The sequence below is a fragment of the Ochotona princeps genome, chromosome 10 (assembly GCF_030435755.1).
Source record: "Ochotona princeps isolate mOchPri1 chromosome 10, mOchPri1.hap1, whole genome shotgun sequence".
Taxonomy (NCBI): domain Eukaryota; kingdom Metazoa; phylum Chordata; class Mammalia; order Lagomorpha; family Ochotonidae; genus Ochotona; species Ochotona princeps.
Genome location: NC_080841.1, coordinates 13,484,995 through 13,506,109, shown reverse-complemented (window position 1 = coordinate 13,506,109; position 21,115 = coordinate 13,484,995). Strand labels below are relative to the sequence as shown.

General features: G+C 53.8%; 1 protein-coding gene across 1 annotated transcript; it reads right to left on the bottom strand.

The window, feature by feature from the left end:
• Nucleotides 1–14,590: 14,590 nt before the first annotated feature.
• Nucleotides 14,591–18,913, bottom strand: ELF3 (E74 like ETS transcription factor 3). Its single transcript, XM_058669011.1, has 9 exons — nt 18,747–18,913; nt 18,151–18,321; nt 17,736–17,957; nt 17,481–17,576; nt 17,265–17,387; nt 17,042–17,131; nt 16,827–16,943; nt 15,869–16,064; nt 14,591–15,400 (listed from the first exon to the last, which is right to left on the bottom strand). The coding sequence occupies exons 2-9, from the start codon at nt 18,311–18,313 to the stop codon at nt 15,286–15,288; spliced, it is 1,122 nt and encodes a 373-aa protein (XP_058524994.1). The 5' UTR covers nt 18,314–18,321; nt 18,747–18,913; the 3' UTR covers nt 14,591–15,285.
• Nucleotides 18,914–21,115: the final 2,202 nt, after the last annotated feature.

Below are 21,115 nucleotides of genomic sequence, written 5' to 3'. Positions count from 1 at the left end.
AGCTAAATGCCGACTTCCATGATGGGCAATGACACCCATGGTCTCAGGAACGCCCACGTGTCTGAGTCTGTTTTCTGTTGCTCATAATACAATATCAAGAGCTGGGAAGCTACGGAGTAGAGATTCATTTCAGTTCGTGGTTCAGATCCAAAAATTTGAGAGTCAGTCTGAGGATGACCTTCGTGCTGGCAGAATCCCAAGATCACAGGACGTGGCAAGACGAGGCATGTGTGTGAAAGGTGCTGTGTGTGCTTGTGTGTGCATACATGTGTGTAAGCGTGTTTGTTAGTCTTTCTTCCTCTTTTTAAAAAAAATAGTTATTTGTTTATTTGTTAACAATTATTTAATATTCTTTGAAAGACAATGTGATATTGAGAGAGAAAGAGAATGGGAGAGAGATTTTCTGATTCACTCCCCAAATGCTGGAACCAGGAGCCTGGAATTCCATCTGCCATGTGGGTGGCAGGGATCCATTTTCTGCTGTTTTCCCAGGCATGTTAGCAGGGGAATGGATCTGAAGGGGAGCACAAGGGACTCTGATAAGGGAGGCAGGCATCACGGGCGGCTCAGTGCACTGGGCCACAGTGCAGCCCTGCATTCCCTCCCCCTGCAAGGCCAGTAGCAGGTGGTCATGAGGCTCTTTCCTAAAGACCTCACCTTACCCAACACCCTTACACCTCAGTAATGCTCTGTTTCTGCCCTCTTAATGCCCAGTAGCAGGGATTAAATTTCAACCCAGAAACCCCTGGTGGACACTCAAGCCACATGCAAACCGTAGGGTAGGAGAGTGCAGAGGGGGCAGCAACCAGGCTAATGCACGGTGGAACAAGATTCCCAGCATCTGAACCCAGGGTGTTTGGCCACATCCCAACTTCCCCTCTAGACCAAAATCCTGCCCTTGAGCTACACCTGGAAAGCACTTAGCTTGACAATCAATTACAGCTGGAGAAGCTCTGAATGACAAGTATGAAATACCTTTGAGCCTGCCAAGTCCTTTGTACTCAATAGGCCCACCTCCATCCATGTTCTTTCTGGCACACGTGGTCTTGACACCTCCTTGCACATATACTGTCAGTGAGCTTCCCACTGCCATGCAGCACCAAGGCTGCTCAGCTTCCACTACTAACGGTGCTTCTCTCGCGTTTCCTGGTTGGTTTTCTCACCAACCTCCTTGAAAATCACAGATTCCACCCCCCACCAGAGCCTTGGAGCATGGGAGACCCACAGGAGGCTTCTAGCTCCTGGCTTCACATTTAAAAGCTCTGGCTGTCACAGACATTTGGGGAGTGAAACAGTACATGGAAGTAAGTCTTTCTGTCTCTCCTTCTCCCCATAAATCATATATATATAAAACAAATCATATATATGTGTGTATATATATATTTATACATATATGAGAGAATCATAGACCCACACATCCTTCTTAACAGTCTCCTTAATGTTCCTTCTGCTTCTACCCACTGGCTAGTCTTGAAGTCGATGGCTCATTTTGTTGCTGTTACATTTGCTTGGTTTTGTTTATTTTGTTTTTGAAGATTCATGTATTTGCTTGAAAGGCAAAGTTACACAGAGTTCTTCCATCTGCTAGTGAGGAACCTCAGTGTTTTCTGCTTTGTGGTTTCTGCCTTGCTTGCTTGACTGGGGGGCTGTGTGAACTCCAGAACTGACAGCCTACTGACATCGAACAGGTCACGTAGACAGAGCACTCCTCAGGAAGGAGGCCCCTGGTGTGCTTTTTAGATAAGACTTGCTCACTACCCCAACAGACCACCAGTTTGAACTGTTTGAAAGTTGCTTGCTTTAAACCCACCAATGGAAGCCTGCCAACTTGCTCTTTTTAAAAGTTAACAGTTAAACTGACCAATAATGACTGTGGAATTGGCCTGAAGTGTATAAAAACCCTGTGCTGTCCAACTTTGGTTCTCTCTCTCCTAGTCCCACCAGGCTGGGTGATGGCTGGGAGCCTAGGCCAGCCCGAATGCTCTTATGCGTTTACATAAACTCCTGATGACTTCTGGGGATCTGAAAATCTGGATACAACACTAGTTCATTCCCCCAAATGGCCACAACATTCAGAGCTGAGCCAGGAGTCAGGAGCTTCAGGTGGATCTCCCTCGTGAGTGCAGGAACCCAGGCTCCTGAGCCTTCTGCTGCTTTCCCAGACAATTAACAGGAAGGTGGACTGGAAGTGGCAGCAGCCAGGATCCTAATCATTGCCTGTATGGGATGCTGGCACTACGGGCAGCAGCTTACCACACTCTGCCACAACACTAGCCCTGTTGTTTTGTTTATTTCAGAGGGAGGGAGGGAGGGAGAGAGGAGACAGAAATCTTCCTCCCCAAATACACACAAATGGCAGGATCTAGAAACTCAGTCTAGGTCTCCCTTGTGGGTAGCAGGGTCCCATCACCCATTGCCTCCGAGGGTGTACATTGGCAAGGAGCTTGAATTGGAGTGAAGCCAGGACTTGAACTTCGGCACTCAGATATGGGAGGTGGGCATCCCGAGGGGTGTCTTCACTGCTATGCCCAATGCCCACTTGATTCTGGATACCCTAAAAGACCCTGCAAGACCCTCCTGAACCTCTGCCGGGGCCATCTCAGGGCCCTGTGTCCCACAAGCCTAGGGGGCCCAGCTGTCAGATCAGTGCCTCCGCCCTAGGTGGTAGCCCCAGCTCCTGACTGTATCTCACCCTCCATGCACATTAGACCCCTGGAAGTCTCCTGATGCTGCCATCCTTGCTGTCCTGCGGTCCCCCCTCTCGCCCCGTGGAAACTATGACACCCTCTGACAGATCAGGTCTTCAGCCACCATCAACCCTATCATCAGTGGGACGTTTCCAAAATGCAGTTGTGACAATGTCACTCCCATGGCAAGCCCTAAGTCCCTCGGTGGCTGACTGTTCCCGGGAGCCTGAACACTACGTGTCAGACCCCCAGTCCTCTCCACATCAGTTTTAGCGCCTATCTGCCATGCTGTGTTCCCATCCCATCCGCTTGCTTCCCATTCTCTATTATGTGTTATTGTTCATGTGTCTTGACCTTTGCTCCCATGTTCTCTGACTGGCTCACCCCATTTCTATTCCCCTTGAGAAGCTCCTATTCACCAGCCCACAACCCGCCCATACCGATTCCAGAATCCGGTTCTGCCTGGTTATTTCCTGATCGCTCTTCCCACACTTGCATCATGCCGGGAATCCCAATGCGCAGTATGCATCGGCTCCTGCACCTGGCCTCAGCGGGGACAGTCCTTGCTTGGCTTCCTCTGTCCTCAATGCTCAGCCCAGGGCGGATTCTCGGGTGAGTCATCTTGTCAATGGGTGCATAGTATTCCACGTTAGAGGTGAGTCATGCTGGAGCTAGCTAGTCCGGAGAGTGTTTGCTTCCCATTTTTTTAACTAGTGATGTTTATTTTCCTTTATTTTAAAGATCTATTTATTTGAAAGACAGAGCAGCAGTGAGAAAAGGAGAGATTAAAGGAAGAGGGGCAGGGAACAGCAAGCAAGTTCTTCTCACTCACCAAATGGCAGCAAGAGCCCAGGCAGGACAAAAGCCAAGAGCCAGGGACTCCATCCAGGTCTCCCCTCCGGGTAACAGGGACCCAAGGGCCGCCTTCCACTGACTTCCAAGGTTTGTTTAGCAAGAAGTTGATCAGAAGCAAGGAAGCCAGGGTTTAAACCAGAACTCCAACATGGGACGCTGTGTCTCACACAATGGCCTAACTTATTGTGTCACAACACTGGCTCCGCTAACATTTCTTTTTCAAAATAGAAAAAGGAGTTTTCTTTTTTCTTCTTTTAAGAGAAATGCAGGTTAGGATAAAAGAAACGCACACACTTCAGAAAGGCATGACAACAAGAGTAAAAGCGCACAACTCTATTCTCCAAAGATGACCCTTGTTATCAAATGACATATATCCTGTCAGATCCTATTTTATTTTATAATGGGAGCGTGGAGAGACAGAGAGCATGCTGCCGTTTACTGGCTCATTACCCAACACCGGGCATGGGAGCCCAATCCAGGTCTCCCACATGGGTGGCCAGGACCTTACAGCTCACAGCATCACCACTGCCTCCCCAAGTCTGCCTTGCCAGGAAGTTGGAGTCAGAAGCCTGAGCCAGAGACCAAACCCATCTGAACACTCCAAATTGTTCAAACAAAACTGAGATATACGACACATGCTATTCTCTTCACTGAACAAGACATTGTGACCAGCTTTCCAGGACCTTAAGTAGCCACGTGGTGGCATGTGTACACTCATATAGCAATTCATGGTGGGAATACAGTACGTTTAACAAGTCCCCTCCTTTAAAACATTTGGGTTCTTATTCAGACGGCCTGAGTCTGTTTCTAGCTAGATCCCTGAACACCTGGAAAAAAAAAAAAAAACAGATTTTGTGCTTCAAATATGTTCCTTGAATGCTGAACTCTTGGCTTGGAGGCTTGTACATTTCAAAGCGTTGAACAAATTACTCTTTAAGGATTGTACAACATCATCTTCTCCAGGCTGAGGGAACCAGCACCCACCCCCACTCATGCCAGAACCAGCCATTACCAGGCTTCTTCCTGGTCAACCTTTCTCTCCTGGGGAGAGAAACATGTGTTTCAATTCCCTTTAAGAAATTTCCCTTTGAGAAACTGAAGTCATTTTAAGGCCAGAAACACCACCGAGAACCACTGAACAATTCTTCCAAGAGCGAAGGAGTGGCCTCATAAAAACAGATGCATGGAGATAACGCAGCAGCTAGGATAAGCTCTGGAATTAGAACACACTGGACTCAGACCCTGTTTCCATCACCTGATGTTTGTACAGTCACAGACAAGGCGCTTAACTCTGTTAAATCTCAGTTTACCCAATTGTGAGTTAAAGATAGTAATGCCTACATCATATGATTATTGTGAAGTTAAGGACATACTGTGTTTATTTTAAGCATTATTTATTTATTTATTAGGAGTTATTTATTTTTACTGGAAAGTCAGATTTACAGAGACAGGGAGAGACAGAGACAAAGATCTTCTGTCCACAGATTCACTCCCCAAGTGGCTACAATGGCTGAAGTTGAGCCGATCTGAAGCCAGGAGCCTGGAGCTTCTTCTGGGTCTCCCACATGGGTGCAGGGTCCCAAGGCTTTGGACCATCCTATATTGCTTTCCCAGGCCTCAAGCATGGAACTGGATAGGAAGTATGGCAGCCAGAACACAAACCGATACCCATATGGGATCCTGGCACATGCAGAGTGAGGGCTTCAGTCACTAAGCTATCGTGCCCTGTGCCAATGGTTTATTTATTTTAAATCAAAGGTACAGAGAGAAGGAGAGACAGAAGGAAAGATCTGTCTGTTATTTGGCTCTGCAAGGAGTTACATAGTCCGGGCCTGAGCCAGGCCGAATTCAGGAACCAAGAACTTCTTCTGGGTCTCCCACGTGAATGCAGGGGCCCAAACACTTGGACCTCCTTCTGTTGATTTTCCCAGGCCATTAACAGGGATCTAGATTGAAAATGAAGCAACCAGGACACGAACTGGCACCCCATAGGGGATACCAGTGTTGCAAGCAGTAGCCACAACCAAGGCAAGTCCCAAGCTACTGGTGGAGGGGAGGGTGATGTGAGATTTATTTTATTTTTATTGGAAAGGCAGGTTTACAAAGGGAAGAGAAAGATCTTTCATCCACTGGTTCACTCCCCAATTGACCACAATGGCCAGAGCTGAGCTGATCCGAAGACAAGACCGAGGAGCTTCTTCTGTCTTCCATATGGTTTCAGGGTCCCAGGGACTTGAGCCATCCTCTGCTGCTTTCCCAGCCACAAGCAGGAAGGTGGATGAGAAGTGGAGCAGCGAGGGCTAGAACCGGAGCCCATATGGGACGCCAATGCTTGCAGACAGAAGCTTACATCACTACTCCACCAGGCCAAACCCCAAAACACAGTGTTTTTAACATGCTAAAGGGGCTTGCGTTTGGCACAGCCATGAAGATGCCTCCACCCCATATCAGTGAACCTGGGTTTGAATCCCCACTCTGACCTGATTCTGGCTCCCTTTTGTCATGTGCATCCTAAGCAAGCAGCAGAGATGGTTCAAGCGGATAGGGCCTTGTGGGAGACCTAGCTGAGTTCTGGCTCTTGGCTTTAGCTCAGTTCAGACACCCATGCACGGCAGGCATTTGAGGAGGGAACAAGCAGATGGAAGTGCACTCTCTTACTCCTTTTCAAAGAAAAAATGTTTAAATGATAAAAGTGTTTCAAAACACTCAGCTAGGATTTAAATTAAAAAATCAAATACTACCATGGATTATATTATAAAAAGTCTCCAGGGCACATGATGTGACTCAGCAGGTTAAACCACTATTTAAGACATCCACATCCTGTAAAGAAATGCCTGATTCAAGACCCTGCTGCCTCACTTTTGACTCAGCCTCCTGCTGATGCCCCTTGAAGCTAGCAGGTAATGACCCAAGTCCTAGGGCCCCACCACACATTTGGGAAACGCAAGTGGAGCTCTTGGCTCCTGGCTTCCCCCTGGTCCTGCCTTAGCTGTTGTGAGCAATTAAGTAATGAGGCAGCAGATGGAAGATTTCTGTCTCTCTTCCCCACCCCGCCTGTCACTCTGCCTTCCAAATAAACAAATCTTTAAAATCAGAAGTCTCCTTGTTACTCATTCTCCTATTTCCAACCCATAAGTGACACAGGTTAACAGTTTGGTGTTTTTCCAGGGTCTTTCTCTCTCTCTCTCTCTCTCTCTCTCTCTCTCTCTCTCTCTCTCTCTCACAGACACACACACACACACACACACACACACACACACACACAGTATCTAGTCTGCTCTGGAAACAGACTCACATGAGTGCGTGCAGAAGTCTCCTTTGAAAGAGTCTCTATGGGCCCAGTGCAATAGCATAGCAGCTCAAGTCCTCGCCTTGAACGCATTGGGATCCCATATGGGTGCCAGTTCTAATCCCAGCAGCCCCGCTTCCCATCCAGCTCCCTGTTTGTGGCCTGGGAAAGCAGGTGAGGATGGCCCAATGCATTGGGATCCTGCACCTGTGTGGAAGATCAGGAAGAGGTTCCTGGCTCCTGGCTTCAGATTGGCTCAGCTACCCTCGTTGTGGCCGCTTAGGGAGTGAACCATCAGACAGACTGAAGAGCTTCCTCTCTGATTCTCTCTGCCCCACCTGTGGGAAGGGACAAGAGGTGGTGCCAGCAGTGATTTGAAACTGGCACTCCCCACCAATCGCCTCACCTCCAACACATATGGTGCTGTCCTGAGATATCTGGAGAGAAGACATGCAGCATCCCACAGGGGCCAGGATGGCCCCCAGCCCAAGATAGACAGAGCCCAGACCTTGAGACGCCTGCACTTCTGCAGGACAAGCCCCAAGTCACTCCTGTCCTCTAGATGGGCTGAGCTTGGGTCCCCAGGATACAGGGCAGGGTGTTTAAGGCATGCAGTGGCTGGCTGGACAGGACCACAACCACACCAGAACAAGTGTGGTGACAGGCAGAGGCAGGGGAGAGCACGAGAGAGGCACACATGCACAGGGCAGGCCCGTGGTTCAAGGTGGAGCAAGAACACACCTCGCGGGCTCGGCAGCGTGGCCTAGTGGCTAAGGTCCTCGCCTTGATCCCATATGGACGCTGGTTCTAATCCCGGCAGCTCCACTTCCTCTCTATCTCTCCTCCTCTCAGTATATCTGACTTTGTAATAAAAACAAAAAAATAAAAATATTTCATTTAAAAAAAAAAAAAAAACACGCCTCGCAAGTTGTGCTGCTGGGGGGGGTGTCGAAGCTGGCAGAACACGGGAGGGAACCAAGCGTGGCAAGAACAAAGGCCCCCTGGGCTTTTGACCTCACTGCCCGGCCCCCACACTCACCACCTGGCAGACATGCCCAGTCCCAGCCCCAACGCTACCAATCTCTATGGCGACTGTTCCACACCAGAAGCCAGCACCTAACACAACTCAGAAGGAGCAAGCATGTGGGTGGGGTGCTGTGCATTAAATCTCAGTGTGGGCTGCCCGTATCTCATATCCAAGTGTCTGGGTTTGAATCCCTTGGCTCTGCTCCCAATTCCAGCTCCCTGCTAATACACACTTGGGTAAGCACAGATGATGGCTGACATGCTTGGACCCCACATGGGAGACTGAGTGGGTTCTTAGCTCCTGACTTCATTCTGGCCAGGTCGTGCCTATTGCTAGCCTTTGGAGAGTAAAGGATCATATACAGGAATTCTCTTTCCCTCAAATTAAAATAATAAATGTTTAAAAGGACTGTATATATGTAATAATAGCTTTTACTAATTCCATTGCTACCTATTTTTTTTTCAAAATGGTAATTTAATTTTTTTTAAAGATTTATTCATTTTATTACAGCCAGATATACACAGAGGAGGAGAGGCAGAGAGGAAGATCTTCCGTCCGATGATTCACTCCCCAAGTGAGCCGCAACGGGCCGGTGCGCGCCGATCCGAAGCCGGGAACCTGGAACCTCTTCCAGGTCTCCCACGCGGGTGCAGTGTCCCAAAGCATTGGGCCATCCTCAACTGCTTTCCCAGGCCACAAGCAGGGAGCTGGATGGGAAGTGGAGCTGCCGGGATCAGAACCGGCGCCCATATGGGATCCCGGGGCTTTCAAGGCGAGGACTTTAGCCCCTAGGCCATGCCGCCGGGCCCGGTAATTTAATTTTTATAGTAATTTATGCTCAACCCATTTTTTCTTCTAGAAAATGCAGATATTTTTCATGATACCATCAAGAAATAACCATTGACATTTTATAAAAGAGGGATCATTCAGAGCTGGCACAACGGTTCAATTGGGCAGTCCCCTGCCTGTAAGCGCCAGGACCCCATTTGGCCACCGGTTCATGTCCTGGTTGCTCCACTTCCCATCCAGCTCCCTACTTGTGGCCTGGGAAACCAACAGAGGGTGGCCCAATCTTGCAACCAAGTATCCATGTGGGAGGCCCAAAAAGCTCCTGATTCCTGGCTTCAGATCAGCTCAGCTCTGGCCAATGCAACCATTCACAGAGTCAATTGGTAGTTGGAAAATCTCTCTCTCTCCCCCTCTCAGTAAAGCTGACTTTCAAATAAAAATAAATATTTTTTAAAAAAATCTTTTAACCAAGGAGTCCAGTTGTTCTACATTAAGTATCTTCCAACTCACACCGCACTCAGCACCCTTTTTACTCTTGACCAATCTGATGTGTGAGCAGTGCTACTTCCCAGGGTGCTAAGCCACTGGCATCACATACAACGGTGAGGAGGCAGCCCCAGCACCTGGCAGGAGCATTTCCTGTGGCCCCAATGTCAGCCAGGGAGCCAAGTCTGGAATCCAGGGACTCGACATCCCAGCATGTCTTGCAACTTATTCAGTGGCTAGGAATGGACCACAGGATGCTGGGACTTTGCCCTGGGCCTTGTGGCCCAGGGTCGCTAAGGCTGGCAGGTGTGGAGGCGGGCAGGTGAGACTGAGTCATGTGCTGGGCGTGGCTTCCTGGACCGGTCCCAGAGTGGACGTGCAGGTTCCAGTAACGGGCGGCTGAGCTGGGCTAATTGCTGCTGCTGCTGTCCAACCCAGCCCTGCACGTTGCAGGAGGAGCAGGCAGGGAGGAGGTGGCTACACTCCCAAGGGATGGCCACCATGAGACTGTCAATAAATGAGTGTTCATCTCCCATCCATGGGGTCCAGAAAGGCAGCATGCGCACACACACGCACTCCTTCCCAACCAGTAGGTCTGTCTCCTGAGTTTTCAGAATTGGCTGTAGGGCTGGGTAAGGTGCAGCAGGCAGCCATGGTTCGAGTCCTGCTGTCCTAGGCTTCCACACTCTGAAAGCCCAGTCTGTTTCTTGAGCTCTCTGAAGCCTCAGTTACTCAACTGTAAAATTGGTGCTCACCCTCTTTCTGGGATGTGTACACAGTTATTGCTGGCCTTTCAACCTGTGTCCTCTGCTCTGCCTGGGTGACTTCCCTATGGGGCACCTGTACCCTGCACTAAGCCAGGTATATATGACAGATGGTCCAGGAAAACCAAGAGTAAAGGAACAAAGAATTTTTTTTAAAGATGCATTTACTTTTATTGGTAAGGTAAATTCTACAGTAAGGAGAGACAGAAAGAGATATCTTCCATCTGCTGGTTCATTCCCCAAATGGTCGCAATGGCTGGAGCTGAGCCAATCCAAAACCAGGAGCCTATAGCTTCTTCCAGATTTCCTACACGGTACAGGGACCCAACGACTTGAATCATCCTCTGCTGCTTTCCCAGGCCATTAGCAGGGAATTAGATGGGAAGTGGAGCATCTGGGACATGACGCTCCCCTCTCGTCTGCCATGACCTGTAAATTAAAAGAAGAGCGTGATTCATCCCTGGCACCTAGTAGCTGTCAGCCGTAAGCACCTGTTCCATGATGCTGAGTGACCTTGAGTAAGATGCACCTCTTCTCTTAGTTTGTTTCTTCATCTCTGAAACTTACTTGTTGGGGTCAGCATTGTGGTTTAATAGATTAAGCCTCCACCTTCGGTGCCAGCATCTCATACAGGTGCCTGCTCAATTCGTGGCTGCTCCGCTTCTGAGTCCTGCTGAAGTGTTTGAGAAAGCAGCGGAAGATGGCCCAAGTACCTGAGCCTCTGTACCTTCGTGGGAGACCTGGGGGGGTGGGTTCCTGGCTTCAGCCTGACCCAGCTTCAACTGTTGCAACCATTTGGGAGGTACACTGGTGGAAAATTCTGTGTCTTTCTCGCTCTCTTTGTGTGTGTGTATGTTAAATGGAGGGAGCTATCTCCTTCTATCTCTGAACGTTCAGATAAATCAAATTTCTAAAAATGTAAAAAAATCTTAAAAATGCAAAGGAAAATAAAACTAAAATAAAATTTAGTTGCTCCTTTGGACTGATTGCTCCATTCTACCAATCATTGTAAGTGGTTATGTTGGGGACGGGCACTGCAGTATAGCAAGTTAAGCAACTGCTCACAGCACTGGCATCCCATATGGGTGGGATTTGTGTCCTGGATATCCCAATCACATCCCCTCTCCCTACTGAGAGAGTGGTGCCAGCAAATCCTCACATTCTTCCCCCAACTTGCTCCTTTTCAAGGAAAATAAGTGCTTTAAGTTAGTCCCTATGTCATAAACACTTTAAAAAAAAAGGGGGGGGGGATTTACTTTATTTATTTGAAAAGCAGAATTATATAGATAGATTGTTCAATCCCTGGTTCATTCCCCAGTTGGTTGCAACAGTTATGGCGGAGCCAGGTGCAAACCAGGAGCTTCATCCAGATTTCCTACATGAGTGGTAGGGGGTCTCAGCACTTAGGCCATCTTTCCACTGCTTTTCCAGGCATGTTAGTAGGGAATTATGGGACAGCTGGAACTCGAATCAGTGCCCATGTGGGATGCTGGTGTCAGCAGCTGAGTGAAGCTTGACCCTTGGAGCCACAAAGTTGCCACTGAGAAATTCGAATTTTCCAGCAGGGCCTCATTTTGCTTCACCCTGGGCCCTGCCAGTTATATCACTGGCCTGGTTAAACACAGCTGTTGGCAGGTGGGAGGGTAGCGCAGGAGGGCAGTCAATGAACACTTCAAAGGAGGGTTCCATTGGACAGCCTAGAGAAAGCTGAACAGTTGAGCCTGGCTCTGCCAGCCGGGGGTGGGGGATTGTGCCAGACTGCACAGCATGGGACCTAGTGTGGTCTCTGTGAGTGTGTGTGTACATGTCGGAGCACCTGCCAAGGTGCACGTGCGTGAGCATGAGGTGGAGTACGTGCACAGGTATGAGTGTGCTGTTTGTGCAGCACAAGCAGGAGCAGGGGCCATGCTGGGAACGTGCAAACGTGGTGGGCGGGAGTGTGTGGTGTGGGGGGAGGCGTCTGGGGACAGAGTCACAGGGCAGCTTCACAAATATTTGCCGAGCACCTGCTCAGTGCCAGGCGCCATGCAAGGTGCGGAGATGAGTAAGCCCAGCATTTGTCCAGGGGCGCTGGGAGCCCAGCGAGAGGGAGAGATGTGTAAACAGACAGCTGGCCCAGGGAGCAGGCTGAGCTCAGCTGGTCAGGGACAACGCCCCCCTCACTACACAGAGGAGGGTCTGCCAAGCTGCAGTTTCCTGCCTCCAGGGAGGCATGGGGAAGTGAGGATTTGGGGAACTGCTCCACACATACACCCCAGGGTGGCAGGGAGGGTGGAAGATCCAGGTTAGCCAGCCCAGCTCCAACCCCACCACAGGCACACCCAAACATGGGAGGGGTGACCTCCTCCTGACCTGCCCAGCAACACACCCCAATCCCACAGGAGTTGATAAGAGGTGACCAGCAGCTCAGAGCAGGATATAAACAGCTCAGCCTAGGACACACCCGAGTGGACCCAGGGAAGGCAGAAACAGGGGCCACTTCTCAGTGATGGGTGGAGGGTGTCCACTTGTGGTCCCTAGGCTGCTGAGTTGGGATGCAGTGTCTGACTCTCCGCAGTGGGGGAGAGCAATGTCTAAGAGGGGTGGCAGTGTAGCAGGCAATGCTGGGGCGGGCCTCAGCCCTGGTGCTGCCGCCTGGGCAGTGACGCTGGCCCCAGTCTGTCTCCACTCTCTCTGCTGGCTGCTGACCTTGGGCCAGTCCCTGACCTCATCAGTGAAACGGGGACAACCAGTGCTGTGCAAGGGAAACCTGTGGTATGGACCTGGTGAGATACCGCCTGGGGAGAGCAGCTTGTAAACCACCAGCGGGGGGCGCAACGGTCAGTGTAGATGAGGCCTTGCCTGCACCTTCTCCTTGGGACTGCAAAGAAGGAGGGTCAGGGAGGGAGGCAAAACCATGGCAAGTGCTGGAGGCAAGAATGGGTAAGCCCCTTAGGGATGCAAGAGTGTAACTTCGAAGGAAGTTATGGCAAGGCTAAGGGGGCTACCAAAGGTTGTAGGCTACTAAGCAGCCTGCATAGCAGGCAGCTGGTTGGGTATGTCTGGAGCGAAGCCCATGGCTGTGCACACTGTCCCCATGGAGCCGACTGCTCCATTTCAGAAGGGAAACAGGAGGACAACTTGTCACTCCAAAGCTACAGAAGTCCCTGGGTTCTCCTTCCACCTTGGGGCTTTCCCCACTCTCTTCGCACCATTCCTTGCTCCTTCAGATCAAGAACCCCCAAGCCCCCAACACACACCCACTCTGCCAGCTTCACCCGCTCTGGGTCTCCCAGCGCTTCAGTGCTTTCAACTCAAGAGGCAGTTTTGACTGGGCTATCTTACCTGACACTTCAGCCTACAGGACCTTTCCTCTAAGAATATCAGTAACCCTCCAGGCAGCTCCCATCAAGAGAATCCCCTCTAAAAAGCTAGACAGAACCAAGGGCTGGCGCTGTGGTGCGGAGTAAAGTTGCCGTCTGTGACACAGGCATCACACATGAGTGCCAGTTCGTACCCTGGCTGCTCCACTTCCAATCCAGCTCCCTGCCAAGGTGCCTGGGAAAGCAGCTGAAGACAGCCCAAGTGCTTGGGCCGCTACAACTCACATGGGAGACATGGATGGAGTTCCAGGCTCCCGGCTTCAGCCTTGGCCCAGCCCTGGCCATGGCAGCCACTTGGGGAGTAAAGCAGTGGATGGAGGATTTCTGTCTCTCCTTCTCTCTGTAACTCTGCATTGAAAATGAAAAGATAATATCTTTAAAAGACAAAAAAAAGAGAGAGAGAGAGAGAAAAGAAAAGAAAGAAAATAAAAAGAAAAAACAGGGGCTACCTGATGTCAGCATTCCATACGGGCACCAGTTTCTGTCCCCACTGCTCCGCTTCCTCTTCTGCTCCCTGCTAATGGCCTGGGGAAAGCAGCTGAGGAAGGACCAAGTGTTTGGGTTCCTGCCATACACGTGGGAAACAGCAGATGAAGCGCTTTCTGTCCCTCCCTCGCTGGAACTCTGTCTTTCAAATAAATAGATCTTTGGGAAAAAAAAAAATCCTCTCTAAAACATAGACCCACTGCCACTGAAACCGAGCCACGGTTCTGATATCCACTGAGGATTACGTCTGAGCCCTGCACCAGAAGCCCCCAGGAAGGACCTTACTGTGCTTGTATGAAAATCTCTCCTTGGGAAAGAATGAGATGAAGTGAGCCAGGGTCCAGCGCGGTGCTGGGCACCAAGCCAGGCTGTCAAGGCACACCAGCTCCTCCCAGCACTCTTCCTCTCCATTTTGTTTTGTTTTTCCATTCACAAGATCCTAACTCTGATTTCATGTCAGACACGCATGCTAGGATTCGTATTACAGATACTCAGCTCACGGCCAACTTGGCTGGAGGCACAAGCACCTACTCCACCAAGGCCAGGATTGCAATTCTAGACTTCTTCGAGAACGTCGGGTCCAAACCCCACCCTTACAGGAGGAAGCAGCCCCAAAGAGGACAGCCTGGCCAAGGTCACTGGCAGCCCCTGTAACACACATCTTCACCTTTGTGAATCCCTGCGGACGTCCCAGGCCTGACCAGCCTCACCTGCTGCCAGCTGCCAGATGAAGCCTCCCACATAGAAGAAACCCGTCGCTCACATGCGCCTGGCCCTGCCCTGGAGTAGTCAATCCCTCCCCTATCCAACCTCACATTTCAGGATGCAGGGAGCTGAGACAAAACTAGAAAAAGCCCAGGAGGCACTTTATTGGAGGTTTCTGCCTCCGTTCAGGGGGAAAAGGATCACCCCGCCCCTCATTGGCCCAGCAGGGATAAGGGGGCACAGAACGGTTCATCTGGCCACCAGCACTCAGGGTGAGAGAGGGGTGGGGAGGGGAGAGGGAATATTCTAGAAAAAATAGATCTCTATGTACATTTGACATATTTATAGCACATAAATTAGGGAGTGCTCTGACCCTGCCTGTGGTGCCCATGCACGGAGCAGAGAAGCAGGCCGGTGCAGAAAAGCAGGTGCTGGTGGTAGAGGAGGCTGCCCGGTCCTCTCTGTCCCCATGCTCCTGGAGGGCCTGCCCCAGCCTCTATGGCTCAGCCAGGCGTCTGCGGGAGGGAGGTGTTGTCTGCAGCCAAATAGCATCAGAATCAGGTGCAAGGAGCCGCCAGTCCCAGGAACCACCACTTTCAAGGTTGTAGAGTCAGCAGCCGTGGCGCCGCGTCAAACCCCAGGGCTTGTAATTCCAAGAGGGCAGGGAGGAGCCGGTAGCAGCTCATTCCTCCCCGTGGGATGTAGCTTCTCTCCACAGCACAGCCGGGAGTGTGTCCAAGGAGAGGCCGCTCGCCTGGCCCGCCTGTGCCCCACCCTAGGATGGGGGCTACAGGCCCAGAGTCTGTGAGTTTGGTCCCGGGTCTAGCACAGACCCTCAGTTCCGATTCTCCATGACCTCGTCCTCCTTCCAGCCACTGGAGTTTTTGCCAAACTTGTAGACGAGCCGCCGGCCATCTACCCGCTCCAGAATCTCCCGTTTGTAGTAGTACCTGGGTGGAAGGAAAGTGGTCAGAGCTGCCTAGGTAGGAAGCCCATGGGCCCAGAATCCTCTTCCTCGGCCTGCACTTCTCTTCTCTGCCTTCTCCCCGCCCCCACAATGGCCCCTAATTGTGTTAGGTGCACCTGCTCCTAACCTTGCTATATCCCATGGCTTGTCATGGATGCGTGCGATTTTAGGGCTGGGACACCCTGGAACCTGGGAGCAAACACAGGCCTGGTGGCAGCTTCAACAGCAAACAGGCCGAACTCTGGCATGGGCCTGGCTAAATGCCCTTTCCACCATCCTAACAGGGCCATCCAGGTGCCCAAGGGCGCCGCATGAGCTTTACCCTTGGCTGGCCCGCTCACATCTTGTCCACGGCCGGCTTCGTTGCCCTGGGCAGGGATTAGTCTGCTCATCTCACTCTCGGTCTCCCACATGGCAGGCTGCAGACTCGGCCCACAGGCTCGGCACCCACCTCATGGCCCGGCTCAGCTTCTCGTAGGTCATGTTGCTGTTCTTCTTCTTCTGCCCCCACAGCTGGGCCACAGCCTCGGAACGCAGGAACTTGAAGACTCCCTCATGCCGGTTCTCCCACTTCATGAGGCCCTCATTGAGCTCTGGGTGGATGAGGATGTCCCGGATAAATTCCCACAAGTGGGTGCCCCTGGGAGCTGCAAAGGTCACATGCCAGTGATCAGTCGGCAGTCCAGGGGACAGGCACCAGGGCTGGCCACCCTGCTGGCCAATGCCCGGAGCATGGAGCAGGCCCTCCCAGCAAGCCCAGCCATGCCCTCACTTCAGACCTACTGTTACGGGGCGGGGAGCTGGGGAGGCTACGTCTCCCCCTCTGGCCAGTGAGCCGCAAGAAGGTAGGCAAGATGTGGGGTGTGGGGATTCCCCCACAAGTCACTATATACTGGGACAACAGACAACAGTGCCAGTGCTGGTGGGGGCATAGTCCAGCAGGGACCGCAGCAATGAGTGCAACAAGCGCTTGGGCCTGGGCAGTTGTGGCCAGAGTGGCAGCAAGCCCAGCTTGGGGCTGGGAACCCGTGTACTATACAACAGCTCCTCCGCAAGATAAACTAAGGCCAGGGGCGCCCATGTAAGAAGTACACAGTCCAGAAAGACCTTGGGCGGCCTCCCAGGCAGTTTGCACAGTCGCTGGAGCACACAATGTCAAAGCCATTGGGGCCAGCAGGATAGGGCAGTGTTCAGCAAGCCAAGGCTCATCCCTCCCAGGCAGCCTGCATTCAGGCCCTGGGTTCTCTGGGGGCACCCTCACACACACCTATGGACACACCACCACTGAGTGTGTCCTAGCAGGCCAGGACAAAGGATCTCTGGGCCAGGCCCTGGCCCAGGTGGTAAGCAGTGAGTGTCCTAGGGGCTGGCCCTGCTAGCCCCCCAGGGTCCCCACGACCCCCACTCACCATGCTTGCTCTTCTGGCCTTCCAGGCACTCCCAATACTCTTTGCTCAGCTTCCGGGGCCGGCCGCGTTTCCGCTTCCCGTGCTTGGGGTCCCCTTTCTTACAGTCAGGAAAGCCATCTGGAGGGAGGTAGGGTGAGACAGAGACAGGGTGAGGGGGGTGGGAGCGGAAGCCTTTGGGAAAGCCTCCTGGGCACAGGCAGCCCCCAGCCACTCACCTTGGGGGAAGAGCTTGCTGTCTGGGGGATCCAGGTCCACGTCGCTCCCACCGGAGTCTGAGGAGTGGGAGCCCTGGGAGACGCCGGTCCCTGGGGGATGGGAATAGGGGGCATGGGGTGAGTCCCCAGCCAGCCCAACTGGAGTTGCAGGCTCTCACTCAGGCTGTCCAGGAGCCAGGGACACCCAGAGGAAAAGAGGCCAAGGCCCAGCAGGCAGGCTCACCCGCGGTGGAGACCTCGGAATTTCCGGGGGAGGGGGCTCCGGCAGCCCCGTAGCTGCTGGGGTAGTAGGGGCTGGCCTGGCGGCCGTCGTCCAACAGCTCCTGTGCAAAGGGGCTGCCCTGGTCTGGGAAGAGGAGGCCAGAGCTCAGGGCAGGGCTTGGGGACCCCACAGGGCTCCTGACCTTCTCAGCCTCGGGAGGAAGGAAGGGACTCTCACCGAAGGGGCCCGGGTCAGCCAGGGCCTCCTGGAAGGCCGTGCCGTCCTTCTCCAGCAGCTCGATGATCCAGCCCAGCTCGTCCGAGGCACTGGAGGCTGATGAGGGAGGGAGGGAGGGAAGGAGAGAAGGTCACACTCCCGCCCTCCTCCCTCCGGCCTTTCACTCCCTGCCCAGGGCCTTGTCTGGCTTTACTCAAACTGTGGCGCCAGCACCAGCCCCCACCTGCCCTCGGCACCCAGGAGCGTTGGACTTACTGAGGTCCCGCAGCTGGGCATGAAGTTGGTCCCCCAGGGGCCCAAAGACTAGCCGCAGCTCCTCGAGGGCGCAGCTGCAGAGCGTGGCGCCGTCCATGTCGCAGCGTGAGAAGTCGATGGCGCTGGCGTCATACTTGTTCTTCTCCACTTGGTAGCTGATCCAGTCCAAGACCTGCGCCTTCGACCACAGCTGGGGCTGCTCACCCAGCCAGCTGGCCTTCTCTGCAGGACCCAGGCACAGTGGCAATCAGCCCGCAGTGGCCTACACTGCAGGACCCTCAGCCGGCCACTTCCCTGGGCCACTGGAATTGGCCTGGGGCACCTCCAGTCACCCTTCCCCCATCTTTCCCCTAGGCCCTCTGGAGGTCTCCTCCTACCCTTTAGGGCACACCTGTCCCTCCCAGGCAGTACCCACCTGTACCATCCAGCGACATCTGGGGGTTGCTCAGGGTCAGCACCAAATCGTCGGCCGGGAAGGGTGCGGCTGAGGGCACGGAGGCCAGGGCGGGGTCCTCGGCGCTGTACATGGCATTGAAGTAGTTGCTGAACACGTTGCTTATTTCACAGGTTGCAGCCATGAGGCCCCCTGGGGAGAAGGGACATGTCGGGTGAGGAGGGCCTTCCTGGCTCCTCCATTCTGGCAGGAAGATCGTCCAGCTTTGGCGGGTTCGCCTTTCCAAGCAAGACACCAGGATTTCTAAGTAGCAGTGTGACCACAAGACAACCCTTCCCCTCCTCCCTGCTGGGGCAGCTTCCTCCCATCACCTGGGTCTTTGGTCAGGAGGAGTGAAGTCACTCTCTCCGTGGGACCCTCTGCCCTCCACCCTCCGACGCACGCGCGCGCGCGCGCACACACACACACACACACACACACACAAGCACACCCCGCGCCCATCGGCCTACGTGCCGTTGGAACACTCCAGACCAGAGCAGGAGGTTCTTTAGACCTCTCCCCAGTTCCTCGAGGCCTGGGCTAGGGAGCAGGCCAGGTAAGGGGCGGGGGCGTCCTACCTGAGTGGCGGGCGGGGACAAGGCAGGCAGGCAGCTTGGGAGGCGGCGGGCGGGAGAGAAAGCCGCCGAAAGCCGCCGAAAGCCTCCGGGCGGCTAGCAGCTCCGCCAGGTAACACTGAGGAGTGTGGCCAGCGCGCTCCCCCACCCCGCCCTAAATAGAGCCGGGCTGGAGCTCCTCCCTGTGCCGGGACCTTTATAGTGTGTCCCTATCGGTAACCTGAGCTGGTGGCTCATTGGACGGAGGGGATTTCCTGGCCTTCAGACTGGGCTCCTGGCCCCAGGTGATTTGCATATCCCATGCCACTTGGCCCGGATCCTGGCGGGCGGTGCTGGGAAATCAGGCCCGGCTGGTTTAATGATTGTCGGACTCTGTCATCCCGCACCCTCTGGGGCTGGGCACCAGGCGAGGGCCTGGCCAGGTGGCGGGAACGTCGCGGGAGTGGGCATCTGTGCCTTCCTCCGCCCTTGGGCTCAGGAAATTCCTCCCAGGGGCCAGGCTGGGGGACCGGCTAGGGAGGCAGAAGGTAGGCCAGGTTTGGGGAATAGGGTGGGGCAGGGACCCGAACCCCTGGCTGATTGGGTCGGTAAAGGCTCTGAACCCTAAATGCAGAGAGCTGGGGACCAAGAGGCCCATCAGGGAGTCGAGTCACTGAGGTTTAAGGATCTCCCCCAGTACGCAGGAGCCCAGGCACGGGCTGGGAGAAAGGCTCGATGCCAATGGGCACTGCTCATGAACTACCTGGCCTCGCAGCCATCCTGCCCAGCCCCGACCCAAGCAGCAGAGGCCTGGTCTTGGTCTTCTTCCCTTGCGGCCGGATGGAGCGCTCCCTGTCTGGAGCTGCTGAAGGTACTGCGATCCACGTGTGGATTCGTCTATCCGGCAGCTCTGCTAATCTTGGGGTCACTAGGCCTAGGTTACCCCGCTGCTGCCCTCTAGTGATCGGAAGCCTAAACACCCAGGACGCGCCAATCCAGGGAGAGAAAGCACACAGGCCGTTGCGGACACCGCTAGCAGGCGTCTTGTGTCAGTGGAGCACACTGTCTTGTGTCATGTCCACACACAACATGTCTCGCCAGCCACCAATGGTATACAGATGAGAAGGTGACAATCCAGAGGGAGCTGATTGCCTGTGTAAGCCATGCAAAGGCCAGCTCAGCCGGGGGGTTGGGTGTGGTAGCCGAGGCAGGAGATCTCCCCAGGTTAGCGCTGCTTGCTAAACCCCATGGCCAGCGCCCTGGAGGCCACAACGGTGTCCTCTGCACGTTGCAGCTCAGTCTCTGGGCCAGGCGACCAGTGGGGAGTGAATCCCGAAGTCTGCAAGACCTTTACCATCAGTGAAGGTAAAACCCTTGGGACAGGAATGGTCTGGGGTTGGCTAATCAAGCATCTAGAATGCGGGATTCACATCTCTCTCTCCTCCCCCACCCCCAGTCCTGGCCCCAAGCCTGGGTGGTTTTAGGATTCCTCCAACAAAAGGTGACCCACCCCGGAGCGCCCCTGTAGCCTGAGGATAGACAAGGTCCTTCTCTGAGCTCTGCTTCCCAGTCTCCCTGCTGTCTCCAAGTCCCGGGACACAATGTAGGGGGTGGCCAGGGGTCCTCTCCAGTGGGCCAGGGGTGGCAGGAGAGCTTGCAGCTCTAGGTAAGATCCTCCCTGGCCCTTCAGGGGGCCTCCCCGCTGGAGCCGGAGGCGGGCACACCCTCTCCCACTCACTCACCCTGGAATGTGGGAGAACCGGCTTCCAGCCCCAGGCTGGGCACGTGCTCCAGCCCGACTCCAGCCCTGCCCTGGAGAGCAGCTGGTTGAGGAGGAGCATAATGGGCAGCCAGCTCCCTGCCTGCATGGAGCTTCTTCGCGGGAGACACCTTAGCCTAGCACCTTCCCTCCTAGGGTCAGCGCCTGCAGCCAGCAGCCCCACTCTGGAATGGATGGAGTTAATGCCTTGGCAGGATGGTGGTGGGGGTGGTCCCAGGGCTGAGGAGCTGGGCTGGGCAGAGGCACAGCCTTATTCTCCAGAGGTCAGTGGCCAGGAGAGCACATCCCCACTCCCCTCCACAAAAGGCGCGTCCAGGACCATGCAGAGGTCCAGGCAGGAAGTGAGGCAGGGTAGGTCTGCCCGGACAGCCAAGGCCACCAATAGTTCCAGAGCCCTTGTTCGCTTCCCTGCAACCATGGCTGTCCATGGGCTGGTGGACGTTGCAGGATTTCTGGAGGAGCCTCCACGCTGTCCAGAGCCCTCCCCAATGCCCATGGTGCTCCCGCTGGTAGCGAAACTCAGAGCCTGCAGGCCTGCACCTGGCACCACCTTGCCCTTGCTCAGATTAACAACCAGTGGACTCAGGTGCTCCTCCCTGACACCTGTGCAGGC

Coding starts and splice junctions, on each gene's coding strand:
- ELF3 (XM_058669011.1), bottom strand. CDS start 18,313: ATGGCTGCAACCTGTGAAATAAGCAACGTGTTCAGCAACTACTTCAAT. Junction 17,388..17,480: donor GGCTGACCCGGGCCCCTTCG/GTGAGAGTCCCT, acceptor TCCTCTTCCCAG/ACCAGGGCAGCCCCTTTGCA. Junction 16,065..16,826: donor AGGCCAGAAGAGCAAGCATG/GTGAGTGGGGGT, acceptor TGACCTTTGCAG/CTCCCAGGGGCACCCACTTG.